Raw genomic sequence first — 17,175 nt, forward strand, 5'->3', positions numbered from 1 at the left:
GCTGGTATACTGTGTATAATTGTTAGCGTCTAACCAAAAATATTCTTGATCTAAGATGCCTATTGAAATACTTGATAAACTTGATACACTCACATATCTTCAGAATCAGAGGGTCCTTCTTTGGCTTGCTCATCTTCTGTATCATCTATTTCAAGATTATGTTGATGCTGCACATCTGCTACACTGGGGACATCAACTAAAGTTCTGTACAGTTTGTAAAGATCTGGGAGCGAACATGTTCTCAACATCTGCAAAGGTAATAGAAAGCCTGTTTGGTAACAATACGAAGGACAGTCTGAGGTTACAAAATACTTTAAAATGAGATTTTTTTGTCCTTTTTCATTTGAAGGTCAATTTCAAAATAAGTGTGTCCAGCACAGATACTCTAATTGTTGAAAATTTGACATCTGGAATTTTGCCTCTCAGCTAAAAGGAAAGCATTCCTTCTGCCTTTACACCTTACTGTGATTGAAAAGCTTTAAGAATATCAACTGACATATAGATCCTGGTTTTGTGCAGATTTGTTCATTACCTTGATGGCTATCTAAAGAAAAGGAACATTGCAGTAGAGAAATAAAATATACCTATATATATGTAATTGTTTACAATGTATGTACGTCAATCACACCTTAGAACCATTTTAAGTAGCTGACAAAGGAATATTTTTTAATATTACATTTTATTATTTCTCTAGGTTGGTCACTGAAAACAGTAACTTATGTTTATGGTATATTTCAAGGCAGTTCCATAGTATTAGAAAGAAGTTCATTACAAGAAGTATTAGAAAGAAGTTCAAATTACAACAGTAATTTGTTGCAATGGAAATAAAGCAACATGGAAACAAAGTAACTGTTTGCTCAGCCATCTACCAGATCTCTCTTTTAAGAAGTCTAAGAACCCCCCAAAATTACTAAATATTCACCATAGTATTAATAAAAAAAAGAAACAAGACCTAATCTGCACTAAGAAGTTTTACCAATAAGCCTCACCTTCCTTGAGTGTAACTCTGAATACATGCATGTTCAGTGTTTGCTCCTAATGAAAACCTTTGAATTTTAATGAAAAAAAAAAAAAAAAAGTTCCTCAGCTGCAATTTATACCAGCACAGTGTATTCATATGCATGCTCAAGTATCAAATCTCTGTCAGCACATGGCCAGAATATTATTGCCATCAAAGGAATAAACGCACCCTTTTTGACCACTACTACCAAAGTGAAGGAACAATTAGAAGACCGAGTACCCCATATTTTGAAAAATGCTTCTTTTCCTATTAGCCTACTTCTGTTAGCATACACACCTGCATACAGATAGGACACTAACTCTGCCTGCCCTGCTCCCCACTAAAGGTTTCCTTAGTTTCTAGGTAAGAGCTGCAGCAGAGGTAATATGGGAAATTCCAGAAAGTTACATTTGCAGATGCTGCAAAGAAGTACTGAACGTCCTCTTATTGCAACCAAATGAGGAAAGGGAATTTGTTGTTACTGCTGCAGCAGACTTAATGAAAGAGAGCAACAACACATCTGTCGCTTTTCTGCAAGCTCTCTGCTATTATGTAGAGCTCATCTGATACTGCATTAACAATTCTGTGACAAACACTTACGGCCAAAATGCATGCCAAATATGCAGTAACAAGTGACATACTGAAGCGGTTCATATTGATACACTGAAGAACTTCATTATAAAGCATATCCATTACTTTCTAAATCTGATAAGGGTACAAAGAATGTTCATCTTGCCCCTACTCACAAGTTAGCTTTTCTGTAACCATTGTCCAACTGCCAGATAAACAGCTTCTTAAACTAGGGAAGTTAGTGATAGACTAACTCTTGAGGAATCAAAATTAGAGTCATAAATCCATTTATGTGAATATATGGATCTGTGAAAACAGATGCAAGCTTGTCAAGAAGCCTTATTTTCCCACAGATGCAAACAGCACTATTGCTGACTCTATGCTTCCTAGCAATACATCAACCAATAGATATTATTCAATATTCAATTATTCATCAATACTGCAACTTCTTTCATGCACTCACAAAAAAAAGGCTGGGAGTCAAAAGAAGAAACATTCTTCCTTATCTGGCATTCCACTACCTAGGAAATCCTTTACTACACATTGACTGAATGCAGTGCAGGTGTGCAAGTTTCTGGAGAACCCTTGCCACCATTGTTTCTCCAAAAAGCAGCTACTCTTTTACGTACTTTCCACTTTAGAACCCAGGCAAGTGTTGCACGTAATTTAAGAAGTCTGTTTCATCTACTAGTTTCATAACTATTATTAAAATATTTTAAATTCATATCAAAACAAAGTTCCACCATCCTATGCTCATTTCACAGACTGTAAGCTGCCACTCAACCCTATGCAGCTGGTCAGGAAATGCCTTCAAGCAAGCAGTTAGTTCCATTCACTCTTCTTCAGTCTTCCTGCTTCACAGCCAGAACCTGTGCTAGCTGGTTAAATCCTACAGGAAAAAAACCCAGTCACTTGGTTGCTGGAAATGGCAAGATACCTTTTGCTGATCTGTTCAGTGTTTATGTTTATGATGGCAAGGTAGTGATAAGTCTGAAAAACTGCAGAAAAAGGGAGAAAGCAGATAGGGGAACTTAGGAATTTCCTTATGAACTCCCTCAGTTATGTCTCAGAGAAGTGGTGGCATTCCTCCACGAACACCCAGACATAGAATGCTGAATGGTGAAACCAGAGACTCACTGCTGCGCAAGTCCTGCTGATACAGTGAACACACTGCAGTCATACTGCAGGGCAGACATGGCTAGACAAATACAAACACCTGCTGAAACAGTCATGCCATCTGTTCTGGCCTCATTCAGCCTCAGTAAGAAAACAGAATAATATTACTATAGAAAAACAAGTATTCCTTTTTAGTTTTTTAAACTTGCCTTTGGGTCGTTTGCATCAAAAAGCCCTGTAGAAAGTCCAATCAACAATGAACTTTTGCCTTTATTTTTTGCTGGTGATACGGAACGTGAACGAGGTACAAAAGGCTCTTCCTGTGAAGACTGAGCTGACAGAACTGGTGAGGCTGTTGGTACAGCTGTGGGCTGTATTACTCTCTGGAACAAGGGTTCAGGTTGCAGAGAGTCACTGGAACAAGTTTCTGATGTGGTAAAAGAAAGTCTGTTACACATCGAAATAGATTAAAAACCCCAAGCTCTTAAGCAAAAGGTAACTAAAGTGAATAAAACTAACTAATTTCTGTTGTAAAGTTAAAGGGGAAAATAGATAGCACTGTAAAAGTATTAAAATCTCTTTGGATTATTTTAGTAAATACATTATAATGAGAAATTCTCCCATTTTAACTTTTTGAGAACATACAGCCCTCAGCTATTGCCTGTTCTCTTCTCATGCCTTCTAGTTCCTCATTATCTAGTCCATGCCTGAAATTATGGTGTCATCCATTTTCATGTGTTGCTTCTTCCCTTATACTAGCTTTCTTCAAAGCTACCTCAACATAATTCACCCAAACACTGGAAAAAAAACCAACCCAGTTTGCATAAGCCACCCATAAATAGATGCAATAGTATCACCAATGATACTTGACAGTATTGGCAATGTATATTCTATTCCACTGTAAAAGATGCAGACCTTCTGAAGTTACTTCAAAGACTTCCAAGAGCAAGAAACTCTTCTATGCAATAAAGATAAAAGATTATCATTAGCAGCTGCTTAAAACGTTTTATTATTGAAGCTGCAGCTCAATATTAATTTGAGATGTCTATAAACAAAGCAACACTTTTATTAAGTAAATAATCAGATTTTATAATGTTTTAAATAGTTGTTTTAAAAGGTTGTAACATTCAGAAACTTGATATTCACTTTTAAGTATCAGTGTGGGCCACTGCCCTGTTCACCTCTACATAGCATAGCTTTTTTTTTGTTGTTGTTGTTAAATGTTTTCTTCTGAAGTGGCAAAAGTAACATCCACAATTTGTCTTCCTAATCCATCAGAAATTTGCTTTTTAGAAGTATGAACTAAAAAAGAAAATGAAAATAGAAAACCTGCTCTTTGGGGTTAGTGAAGAAGTAAGAAGAGATGGTTCAAGTACTCCATACTGCCAGCTACAACAAACAAGAGACTTCGACTGACCTTCCGGAGCTTCCTTTTGTGGTGGCACCTTGTCAAGTGCTAGCTTCTCAGAAGCTGCCTCATTTCTTCTGTCATGTTGTCCCCTATTATAAAATACCACATCCAGGGGAAACACCATGCAAAGATAGTCATTAGTCTACTGAAAAAGTCACTAAGTGCAGTAAAACTAACATGGCAGACAAGGAATGAAGCTTTAGCTAAGCTTAACATTTTAACTGATGTATCTAAATCCTACTCAGTTAAAGCTAGTTTTTTGAACTGGAGAGAGAGGGATCAGAAGAAGAGAGTACTTACTTATCCTCCTTCTCTTTTACCCACACTTCATTAACAGTGATGGGAAATTCCTTACTCTGGTGCTTTTTATCTTCTGTTTCTTCCAACATCTCTGCTTCCAAATCATCAGGTTCTAAAATTAATAAAGTCATATACCTCATTAAAAATGAATCCCAGCCAAACAAAAAGACAGGACAGCCTATACATCTTAAGATTATACTTAAATCCTTCAGCTTTAGTAATTTTCCGCATTTTGCAGAACCAACTGAAGTTTTGTAACCCCAGCACTAAAAGTTGTTTTCTGATACAAGAAAAGTATCTTAAAGTTCCAACAAACTGTGTGTTCTAAAAACCTCCATAATATTCCCCCACATGTCAGCAGGGTGCTGGCATCATATAGGGGAAAAGATTCCAGCACAATTTATGGAGAGAAACAAATAAAATAAACCCAACAACAGCAGCAAAAAGTTTGAAACACTTTAGAATTCCATTTGTATTCTGGAGTTTTCCATAAGCAAACAAAAAAGGTTTCTGGAGATTTACAAAATACATTAGTGAATCAAATTACAACACAGGCATAGAAAGCACTTGGTCCTACCTAAAAGGTGTTAATAAAAAACTGCACATTACTTATGGGTAGATATAAAAGTATACAGGATCGTTACTTCCCTCATTGAATTAGAAAACAGATTGTAGTTGGAATTACTAATGAAATGACTTACCATTCAGCATAGTAGGCTTGCTCTGCACCTGGGTAGGTCCAGCTCTTTGAGATTCTTCTGGTACAGTCATGTCAGACTCTGTGACACCAACTGGAACTGAAGACTGAGCTCCAACAGTAGGAAAAGCTTTCTCTTCCTTCTCCTCTGATGAGGACCGATGATCTCCTTCAAGAAGTTCTGCAGTACCTAACACAAAATTATTCTATTATTTAAACAGTGCTTTAACACAGTTTGATAATAAACTACAATGTGACTACAAGGTAAGTCTAGAATTTTTGTTTCTTTAAAGGAAAACAGAATAGAAAAGTTTGCATGCTTTTATTATAACTATTATGAAGAGGAAAGCTAGAAATATTAAAATTTGAATTTGACTTGCTACATTATTATTAGTACAAGTTTATACTTGGAATAAACATAAGTCCTTTTGTCCTTGGAAAGGACAAAAAGCAGGAGTTGACCAGAAAAAAAATCCACTGCTAACAAGAAGATTATAGGACCTATCTAATACATTATTCAGTTGATGACATCCTTTTAAAAACCAGACTTGTTTCTATCAATAAGCTAAGTCCAGGACTTTTCAACAAAATGAAGATCCTTCCCTTTCAGCACATCCTTCTTACTTTCTTACCACTTCAATGAGTTTGAAAGATTTTGGTGTCTTCCAGTACAAGCTTGTGCTGACATTTAGAACTGAGGCTACACCCAGAAGAAGAAAATAAGAGTGATGATAAAATATGCTTCTATAGCTTCAAAATTGTTCCAAATAGACAAACTGGCAATCTGGCACTTCCTACACCAGCTGTGCTTACCATTTATTACATCTAGTTCCTCAAGTAAGTCGGTTTGCAGCTGCAACTCTGCTTCTCCTAGGATCTTCAGGACTGAATCAGTAGGGCTTTTGCCCCAGACTTTCCTGTGGGGTTCACCAATATCTAACCTAATTACTTCCCCCAGAGTTTGACCTGTTGAGACACAAACATAAATATAGAAACTTTCAGAAATTAGAAACTTTTGTTCACTTTATCTATAATAAACAAACAAACAACCTCCACAAAACTAAAACTTACAAAGTCAGAACTCATGTCACCTCACCCCAAGTCAGACAACCTAACGACTGTGCTCAAAAGCCTAGCGTTTTTCTTCTGCCAGTTCCATTTGATGACAGGAGTTACTCAATGCCAGTTACCATCTGCAACTTAATAGCAGCAGCAGATCTTTTCAGCAATTCAGGCACTCCAAAAGAAAACAGTATGAGAAATGTTTAAAACTGGCATGAGACAGTCTTAGCTTTACCTGAAATGGGAAACTATAAAGTCTCTTGTCCTGCTGTCCTTTGACATATGTTTCTGTTATTTCTCCCTCCAAGGAAAACAGAGGATAAAAGCAACAAGGAAGAATAGAGCAGAAGAAGTTTCTTGATCTTCTAACATCCTAGCCATGTAAAACTACTAAGCTATGAAATAAGTCTGTCACATTCTCGATGATTATTTACTTCTACAGTGTGAAACAGACCCTTAATAAGACACTGAAACCAGGAAAAAGGTCTTCTGCCCAAAAGACCAGAGAAGGCAGATAGAAAATTTGCAAAGACAGGCTTGACTTAAAAGAAGAAGAAAAGCTAAGAAGGGCACAATAAAAGTAACAGATCTGAGTTTTTGTTGTTCAGTTTTTCTTATTCTACTTAAAACATAAAAGGGTTTTGATGTTAAATAAGAAACTTTCATGTATCTTAAGTGCTTTTTATTCCTTCTGTCAAATTAGTGCCTTTTTAAAAGACACAAAGAAAGCTCAAAGAAAGTAACCATGCATTTAATTAGGTGACTATTTGTTGAAATTAGGAAATTATTTGTTGAATCTTCTGCAGGCCATTTAATTACTCAGCCTGTGCCTTAATCCTTATCCAAGGGAGTACATAACCACCTGTTTTTTTAGAAGCAGATGACATGGAACTGATAACAAGACAATAATAATAATAATAATAAAAAGTACTTGCTTTAAAAAAACCGGACACTACACACGGTAAACTGATTTACTAATATCATGGTGACAAAAAAAGTACTTACGGTCTGTTCCAGAGAGAGAATCTTCCATTGATAACTGAGCTAGAGGAACTACCAACTCAGATGCCCCAGATTCCCATTTTTTGCGATCTCCTAGAAGTGGATGGTCACCTTCGTGTTGTTCCTTACCATCTTCAGACCCAGCTGATTCAGAGATATTTTTACACTCCTTTTTCCCTTTCTCATCATCTTGAGCTTTAAGATTTTGATTTAATCTTCTCAGTATTTCTCGTTTATTCTGAAATAAGGGCCAACATATATCACTTAAAATAGTACCTTTCTTAAAAGAAAACTAAATGAAACTGAATACAATTTGACATACTTGCATTGCAAAATCTGGCTTTTTTATTTCCTCCTCAGCTTCCTGGATAGCAGTTACATTTTCATCCTTTAAGTCGGAGAAGCATGAAATACAATGTAGAAGAAAAAAAACCTTGAGAATATTAACAGATGTAATAGCAAAAAGTCACTTTTAAAACCTTTTCATTGACAACTGCAGATAGACTAAAACAGAACATATGATACTTCTGGTTTTATGGGGCTTCCCAAAGACAGAATTTCAAGGGCAGCTTCTGTCTTTGAACTGTTCACTATCTGAAAGTGGTGAGCAAATGAATCAGACTCAGTTTAAGCAGACAAGTGAAAATTCAGAGCATGAAACATGTAGAGATAAAGCTAGATATGACCTCTACGGCAAAATGCTACCAAATTCCAATGCTAGAAATGAGTAATTCTATAAAAGAACAAAAAAAGTGGCAAGGACAGAGTCAAGGAGAACCCATAAAGAAGAGTAGAATAAAGAAGAGACAGCTTTATTGATATGTAAAATAACCAAACTAAAAATTGAAGGCAAAAATGTAGAACTTATAACCTTTGTGTACAAGGCTTGTCTTCTCCGATTCCAATTGCTCTGTGTGCTAATTTTTAGTCAGTTATAGTCACCATCCTGCATTACTATAAGACAAACTATCCACATGGAAAAAATGTGCTAATGATTTAAGTATTTGTCAAAGCATGATTTGTTTATTTTCCTAGCTGTCAACTGACATCTTTCAGTGTATTACATTTTATATATACTATTTAGCCCTAAGTTTCACTATATTCCCATAGTCATAGCCTTCAGGGCTGTATACAGTATGTAAACCCACACTACACTGAAATCTAGAAATAGCTTAGGTAAAACCACAGAAGTTAGCATTCAGATTAACAGGGATTGTGTTAAAAACTCAAATTGTACAACAATACACTTGTATGCTCAGTTTCACAATTTTTACTTAAATCAAATGGTGGTAGTTGAGGTAAATGTGTAAGCATTTACAATATCAGGACCCAAGATCACAGAAAACAGAAATTAGGAAGCCTCTAATACTGTTTTAGACAAGAAGAGACAAAACTACCAGATTGAAGTCTCTTAAACTTTATACTCTGTTATATTCAGCACATACTTTCTAACTCACTGAAAACAAGAATTAATATAAAATAGTCCTATCATTCAAAATTTATATTCTCACTTCCACCAGGTTACAAGCTCCACCTTGATCAAAACTGAAATTGCAGCCTAGAGTTCATCATAAGCCATTTTGTTCAAAACTGACTGAATTTGAGTTTCAGTGTACAGATGTATTTCAACAGCTTCCAAGTTTTGGTTTCTTCTTACATTTTTATTTCTTTTTTATTTTCCTTTCCCTAATTAGAAGCAACAAGTATCCTTAATGATTTTTTTCTACCTAATCTACACATTCTTCTAAAAATTCTTTTTCAAATCAGTTTGGTTTTGGTTTGGTTTGGGGGGGAGGGGTCCCATTAATTTTACCCTCTTAGCAAAAGTACCTACCACACCCACTTCCTTCAAAGCAGAAGTCATGGAGATGACTGGTGTACCAGGTTTCACTGGAACTTGTGGCTTAGGAAGAGCTGCTCCAAGCTCTTCTAGCCCATGCACAGGACTCTGTTCTGTAGCTCCCACATTAAGATCCTTTACCCCTTTTGCTATCAGCTGTATAGATTGAATTAAAAAAAATGTAAATCAACAAATTAACTTTGAGACTTTGCACACTAAACACAGTATTATCAAATAGGCTCATGTAAACCTTAGACAAGGACAATAACACCACACGTTTTCATACAAAAAACAACTACCAACTGCACATGTGAACTATTTTCAGTTTACCAGCTTCACAACATCCTGCTTTTTGTAGCAAACTATTACTAGTTGGACTTGTCACTCCACAGCACACAGAAGCAAAAGAAGATTAAGTACACTTTGGTAAGTTACAGATCTTTAATAAAATATTGAGGTGATCCTAATGATTCTTGGGTTTGATGTTCTTAAATTCTTGAACTAAATTCTTCATTCAAGTATACCTAAGATGAGGCTTCTAATGAGGGAATTTTGACTGACAGATGCCCTCCTCAGTTTCACAAAACAAACTAATTAAGCTTGAAAAATGACAGTATAGAATTTTAGTTATACAAAGATACGGCACTACATACTTTGACTGTGTGTAACATTTATTTTCTTACATGTTCTTCCCAGGCTCTTTTCTCTCTTTCATATGCTTCCTTTCTCTTTCGCTCTAACTGTTCTTTCAGAACTGCAGCTCGAGCATTTGCTTGGGCCTATAGTAAACAAACAAAGCAAAAAAAGACCAACTTAAAAATCATAAAAAGCATTAGTACCCCATTCCATTGAACATTTTAAAAAGAAACATGCCTGAATTACTTCATTGTCCCTTCTCTCACTTACTACTGTATAGACTGTGAAGGGAGGACTCCACTGACAATCAAAATCACCACACAAGTATAATAACTGGTCTTCTATGTTGAAAATAATGGCAACTCCTCAAAATTTAATTACAGTTCTTGATTTGCATGGTTATATTTTTAGTGTACTTAGTAACCTTAAACAGCATAATGTAAAATTAGAATCTCTACTTAAAATTAGTTTTGAAGCCAAATGCATTAATCACAAAATATTAAATATTTGGTTTAAACTTTACAAACTTATTCAACATAAACACAAGAAGTTTCAGTTGCTGTTTTACCTCTAGTTTTAAGGCTAAGCATAAGGTTAGCTTGTTTTTACGTTGCTCTTTGCAGATGATAGGGAAAACAAAAATTATAGAATAGATAGAGTAATACTTTCTATGTATTGTATGGTAGAGATAGTTATTGATACAAGAACACTGCATGGAATAAAGTTCCAATGAAACATTGGATTTCTGTGAAACACATTTGCTTTAAATGTACTTCATCACAGTGGTATATAGCTCACCCTCCAATCCACACGTAGCCCCTGTCAGCACGTGTGAGGAGTTTTGCCTTCCTTTATTCTTTTAACTAAAATAAAGCTGCTGTTATTTAAGGTACATCTTCCTTTCCCTTCCAGTATCAAGATGCTATTTTAGTTATACCAAATTGCCTTTAGGACTAAAGCTAACGTAGAGATAAATCTCAAAGGCAGGGATAGGAAAAATCCTTGACTTGCCACGCTATGCCAGAGCATATTTTAAAATTACTTGTATAAAACAGTCGAACAGAGTTGTTACCTCAACACAGTTAAAATAAAAACCTCTGTATTGGGTTTGTGTGGTAAGGTTTTGACAGCTGGGCAGCTACATGGGTGGCTTCTATGAGAAGCTGCTAGAAGCTTCCCCCATGTCTGACAGAGCCAATGCCACCTGGCTTCAAGTTGGACCCACCGCCGGCCAAGGTCAAGTCCATCAGCAACGGTGGTAGTGCCTCTGGGATAACAGATTTAAGAAGGGGAGAAAAAAAAAACCCTGTGCAAATGCAGCCAGAGAGAAGAGTGAGAACATGTCTGCAGGGTTGTTTCTCTCACACCAAGGTCAGTGCAGAAGGAGGGGGAGGAGATGCTCCAGGCGCCAGAGCAGAGATTCCCCTGCAGCCCGTGGGGAAGACCATGGTGAGGCAGGCTGTCCCCCTGCAGCCCATGGAGGTCCAGGGTGGAGCAGATATCCACCTGCAGCCTGTGGAGGACCCCACACCGGAGCAGGTGGGTGCCTGAAGGAGGCTATGACCCTGTGGGAAGCCCACGCTGGAGCAGGCTCCTGGCAGGACCTGCGGCCCCATGGGGGACCCTCACTGGAGCAGTGTGCTCCTGAAGGACTGCACACCACGGAAGGGACCCACGCTGGAGCAGTTCATGAAGAACTGCAGCCCGTGGGAAGGACCCATGCTGGAGAAGTTCTGTGGAGGACTGTCTCCTGTGGGAGGCACCCCACACTGGAGCAGGGGAAGAGTGTGAGGAGTCCTGCCCCTGAAGAGGATGAAGCGGCAAAGATAATGTGTGATGAACTGACCGTAAACCCCATTCCCTGTCCCCCTGCGCTGCTGGGGGGGGGGGTAGGTAGAGAATCCGGGAGTGAAGCTGTGCCCAGGAAGAAGGGAGTGGTGGAGGGAATGTGTTCTGAGATTTGGTTTTATTTCTCATTACCCAACTCTGGTTGATTGGTAGTAAATTGAGTTAATTTTCTCTAAGTTGAGCCTGTTTTGCCTGTGACAGTAATTGGTGAGTGATCTCTCCTGTCCTTATCTCGACCCACAAGCTCTTTGTTATATTTTCTCTCCCCTGTCCAGCTAAGGAGGGGGAGTGATAGAACAGCTTTGGTGGGCACCTGGCATCCAACCAGGGTCATCCCACCACAACCTCTTGTAGTGGATGTATGAACAAACTATTGATAAATGCAAGAAACTTCATGAGATATGAAACAAATCTGAAAACAGTAAGTTACATCTCCTCCCTCCCCACAATTACCTTCTGTGCTTCTATCTTTTTGCGTTTCAGTTCTGCTTCCTCACTTGATTCTTGTCGATCAGAACTGGCAGCTTCATTCTGCAAAGTAAGAGTCCTTAGAGAATTATCACTAATTCACATATGTAAAAACTGAGTGATGTAAGTGACTATTTGGATCATTTAGACTGACTATGACTAACGTGGGTCATAATTTCACTAGGTAGCTCCCCACTCAAATGTAATGTTTACTTGGACGGAACTTAATCTTTGAGATTTGTGGGGGGTTTTCTTTGATTTTGGGGAGGTTTTTCAGTTTTAAAAGATATGAAGCTTTTACAAGCCAGGAACAAAGTAATGTGCCTACTGTTGCAAGGGAAGTGACCTAATGATGCTGAGCTCTCACCTGCCACCCCTCATCACTGTTGCATGCTCTGCAGGTAAAGTATACAAGAAAGGTTCGATGCTCTAGAATTCCAGTCTCTTCTACTGTATGTGCTCCAAAGAAGGTGGAATGGGTGAGGGCGGGAAATGGTAACAAGTAAGAATATATAAGGTCTACCTCCGAAATCTCTGTTTTCAATCTCTTACTTCTTTCCATGCCCTCTGTATATTCCTGTTTAGAGAACAGACTGAGAGCTATGCAAAAAGGATCTGACAGGAGCCTTTTATTGTTCATGACCAACTTGTGCAGACCTTTTATTTAAAATAAATTATTTAGAAGGCCTGTTTAGTAGGCTTCTTACAGTATAAGAAAAAGACTATTATTAGAAATAATTTGGCAAAACACAATCAAGAATTTTAGGTAATCTTTTTAAGTGAAAATAAAAAATATAAGGTCATGCCCACCTTGGCTTCAGTCAACTAACAGGAAAAAAAGACGACTGTAAAGAACACTGGAGATAGAAAAACTTCAGAAAAATAATTTGGCACTCTTCATAGGCAAAGGAATGAATACATATATTCATCTATTGTATATAAAATAGGATACTATGCAGTAGTGATAGATATAAAATTGTTGATCAACATAAGGAAATAGACATATCTGTGAGAAGATTTGGTCTGAGATGGTGTTCCTCTAGAAGTGAACCTCCATACGAAAGTTTGCATCTGCAGGTCACCAAGAAAAAAAACCTCTTAAACATGGTCTCTGAATTCTGAAAATTAGTTTAAGCCTACTTCCTGGAAAGATATTAATCTATTCTCTGTTCCTTTGTAGGTGGCATACCTTCTGGGACATACAACACTACCCCAGGTAAAGTACAGCCACTGGGAAAGGAAGATAGTTTCCTGATATGCCTAATAACCTATACAGAGAGTTAATGTCATGGTCACAGTAACAGTACTTTTGTTTGATTTTACTAGCACAAGCAGCCTTGGCCTCCAGAGAAAAGGTTTCTGGAGAGTACCTTTATTTCTGCAGTTAACCATACTGCAGGTAGAGTGTGGGTCCTCCTAATTTTGAGAAGTGTTGCAGCTGCTCAGTGAAAAAACTGAAAGAAATGGCGCAGTACAGCAATGGCTCTATACTGGTAACATTTTAGCACTGTCCTCAGTGTTCTAAGGGTACTCAGGAGACACAGTGAGATTTCATAGGGCTGTATATGGAGATGACTAGTCCCACTGCAGCAGTTTTGAAGCTTGTCCAAAACAGCAGAGGAGACAGAGTTATGAGTGAAATTAGGACCAAATGCAATTAAGATAGAATGGGCTTATGGTGCATCAGTTTAGCATTTTATGTGTCAGTGCTAGTGATAAACTTCACTGGCCAGCCTCTACAGTAACTTCATACAAGACCTTGATTTTCCTCATGCTCTTTAAGACAAACTTAAAAGAACAGCCCACGTTGGTCCTATGCCAGACTTAGCCACTAGCACATCTTATAAAGTTTGCATAGTCTTCTCAGGTAGAAACATACATAACTTTTGCCCTGGATCATTCATTTTAGATTTAAGGGGCATGGGTTCCTCTTCAATACACTAAAGAAGTTTGCACCTCAATCAAGGGATTGAGTTTGCCTCTGCTGCGTCTCGTCAGTGAGATGCAATCAAGGTTAAAGAAAACAAAAAAAAAATTCAAAAGAAGTCACTAATACAGAGAAAAAAAATAGAATATTTCAACATTAAAAAAACCAACAACCCGAACCTACAACAATATGGAATACTTTAGCTGGGACAGTGGTCCAAAGAAACTGAATGGTACTGGGCATACTCTTGCCTTTATGTCCACTCACTATACATAATATGCATGAAAGCACTTAATATGGGGGCTTAAAGGGAGGGGTGGGACAGGAACGTTTCTATAGTTTTAAATCACAAAGTACAATGTGAATACATAAGCAGGTAATCACTTGAGGAAACCCAAACACTCTATTAAGACAAGTGGACAGGAAGGGAAAGAACAAACAGGAGTACAAGATCACACAGGAGGTTAATGAAAAAAATGGAAACAAACTCCAGACCATATTTACTACATAGATTGCCTCTCAAATGAAACTTTTTTTAAGCAAATAAATGGATTGCTTCCAAAGGTGCCTTGGACTATTCATTTGACACCTTAAGATGCGTTCGTTCTGAATCTACTTTATGAACATATTATTTTGGTTTTGTTGTATTACAAACATATTTCGGTGTTCTGATTTCAGCTGGGATAGAGTTAATTTTCTTTCTAGTAGCTGGTATAGTGTTATGTTTTGGATTTAGTATGAGAAGAATGTTGATACACACTGATGTTTTCAGTTGGTGCTGAGTAGTGTCTAGACTAAGTCAAGGACTTTTCAGCTTCTCATTCATGCCCAGCCAGCAAGAAGGCTGGAGGGGCACAAGAAGCTGGGAGGAGGCACAGCCAGGGCAGCTGACCCAAACTGGCCAAAGGAGTATTCCATATCGTGTGACATCGTGCCCAGTATATAAACTAGGGGGAGTTGGCCAGGGGTGTGGATCGCTGCTTGGGAACTAACTGGGCATCAGTCAGCAAGTGGTGAGCAACTGCATTATGCATCACTTGTTTTGTATATTCCAACTCTTTCAGTGTTATTATTGTAATATTATTATCATCATCATCATTATTATTTTCTTCCTTTCTGTCCTATTAAACGGTCTTTATCTCAACCCATGAGTTTTACATTTTTTTCCCCCGATTCTCTCCCCCATCCCACTGGGCAGGGAGCAAGTGGCTGCACGGTTCTTAGTTGCTGGCTAGGGTTAAACCACAACATTTGGAAAAGTGATGTTTGAAAAAAGTGTATTGATTACATTAAGCTAATGCCAGGAATTTCTAACTTTCATACGTACCTAGAGAATGTATAAAAATAATCGCTTTGCACGTATTCTATGTGAGTGTTGTCAAAAAGTGACTTCTGGAGAAGTTTCTATTAACTAAAGCAAATAAACATGGTAGTGCTTGATGAGAAATTTACATGTCAAGTTCAGATGTGACCTTACATTGTCTTGTTTTTAAAAGATTGTTAGTTTACAGGTACTGAAGCTGCACCCCTAGCACTGAAACAACAAACAGATTTTGCATATTCTGGAAGAAGAGATGGAAGTACACTAACTGTGGAACAGAGTTAAATGTCAAAAATGTATGTCTATATATAAAACTGCCTATGAGAAAAGTCTTCCCACAGGGATAAAAGAATACATCCCACAGCCAACTTCCGTAAGTATTTAAGATTATTTTTCAAACCAACCTTCTCTCCACGAAGTTTTGCTCTAATCTGTTGACGTTCATTAAAGTTTTGTAGCCGGATCTGTCTTAATCTTGCCAAATATTCCTAAGGCAAAGAAAGGAAATATGTTTCAGTTATACTGAAACGGTCTCTAGTATGGTTAATTTAAAATACGTAAGATTGCACAAAAAAATAAGATGGGTGAAAAAAACCCTCCACACTATTACTATCACCATATTAGCATTTACTAATCTCCAGAAAAACTCTCATCTAATGAAAATAAAGACAACTGGAACGCATGTTTCCCAGTATTAACCTATCATTACATTTTATATCATTGAAGGCTAGGAGTAGTTATATTAATGACCACAGAATTAAGATATAGAGAGTCATATCTATATGTATGCACATTCAAGAACTTCTGAGACAGACTGATGTAGACAACTATTATTTTGATTATTAAATAAAACAAAACAAACAGATCACAACAAACACACCCAAACTCTAGACCTTTGTTCAGTAAATTATTTCCTAGGAATTTATAAAGTCCTTTAATTTTGTTCCACAGATGATCCATGCAGGGAAACTAGGCACAATCAAGGTCAAAATAGTGCTATTTGTGTGATGAGCAAAGTGGCAAACATGCGGCAAGCATACCTCTTCCTCCTTGTTTCTGGATTTCCTTCCTCTTGCAGAAATGGGCCTGCTTCCATAGGTATCTGCCACGTTTTGCAGTGTACCCTGTTTGCCATTTAATGGTATCAAATTTAAGGTGGCTGGGGCAGTAAAATTATCTGCTTTATCCAATAAGTGTTCACTTATAAGAAACCAAATCCATCAATGATCTGCAGTTGTTCTGAAGTTAACTGATAACCCCTTTTCACTTACACAAAACATAACGACAGTAGTAACTAAAGATCCTGAGTAGCCAAAGAGTGACACTAGAGTTTTAGGAATATAGCTGCATTCTCCCTGAAATTCTTATCTTCTCCTGCTATGTTAGAAAGCCTAAATTCTGATGCACATGAGTTTTTTCTACATCTGGATTATATACAAATTGTGGCACAGAGTTGGCATTTCTGTCATTTTTGAGCCAAGACTAAAATAAAAGTGGAATCTTTATGTTCTTAGATTAAGCTTTTTCCACAATGACAACTTTTTAAAAAATATGCTACAAGTAGCAAACTCAAAAACCTAATAAAATACTTAAATATACATATTACATCTAACAAGCTGTGTTAAATGCCTAATGCATTTGCATTCACAGCATATACTATTGGTTAGAGTGATGTACTCTGTGTCCTGTCACCAAAAGGATTCAACCTTTAAGGAAGTCCAATACAAAACAGTACAAGAATCATTTAATTCCAGGTTTCCTGCTTGGATTAAAATGCAAAATATTTAAATTATTTTGTTCATGATATATGATAAGCCTCTGTTGAACAGGTTAAAAATATCTTAATTTGTTAACTCAACATATAATAAAGACAGTAAACATACATGTGATAGTTACATGGACCTTCTGCCTTATAAAATACTAGGGCTTTAGCTTTCTCAAGCTTGAGTGTAGAGAACCATCGGTAAAGTAAATACT

At 37.3% G+C, this 17,175-nt stretch overlaps 1 protein-coding gene across 10 annotated transcripts in view; it reads right to left on the reverse strand.

Annotated features, from left to right (window-relative positions):
* The window catches only part of NEK1 (NIMA related kinase 1), a 50,648-nt gene that overhangs the window by 7,371 nt on the left and 26,102 nt on the right, over positions 1–17,175 (reverse strand). For 6 of the 10 annotated variants that reach the window (XM_069786844.1, XM_069786821.1, XM_069786859.1 and 3 more), the window contains 13 exons: positions 16,239–16,322; positions 15,603–15,686; positions 11,936–12,013; positions 9,682–9,777; positions 8,993–9,154; positions 7,481–7,546; positions 7,162–7,396; positions 5,908–6,060; positions 5,099–5,284; positions 4,398–4,509; positions 4,104–4,186; positions 2,896–3,113; positions 94–248 (listed from right to left, as the gene is read on the reverse strand). In XM_069786844.1, the coding sequence (XP_069642945.1) occupies positions 94–248; positions 2,896–3,113; positions 4,104–4,186; positions 4,398–4,509; positions 5,099–5,284; positions 5,908–6,060; positions 7,162–7,396; positions 7,481–7,546; positions 8,993–9,154; positions 9,682–9,777; positions 11,936–12,013; positions 15,603–15,686; positions 16,239–16,322 (1,712 nt within the window). The remainder of the gene's footprint in view (positions 1–93; positions 249–2,895; positions 3,114–4,103; positions 4,187–4,397; positions 4,510–5,098; positions 5,285–5,907; positions 6,061–7,161; positions 7,397–7,480; positions 7,547–8,992; positions 9,155–9,681; positions 9,778–11,935; positions 12,014–15,602; positions 15,687–16,238; positions 16,323–17,175) is intronic. The other 4 variants (XM_069786875.1, XM_069786866.1, XM_069786848.1 and 1 more) reach the window with 1 other exon arrangement.

The sequence above is a fragment of the Haliaeetus albicilla genome, chromosome 1 (genome assembly GCF_947461875.1).
Source record: "Haliaeetus albicilla chromosome 1, bHalAlb1.1, whole genome shotgun sequence".
NCBI classification, from domain to species: Eukaryota; Metazoa; Chordata; class Aves; order Accipitriformes; family Accipitridae; genus Haliaeetus; species Haliaeetus albicilla.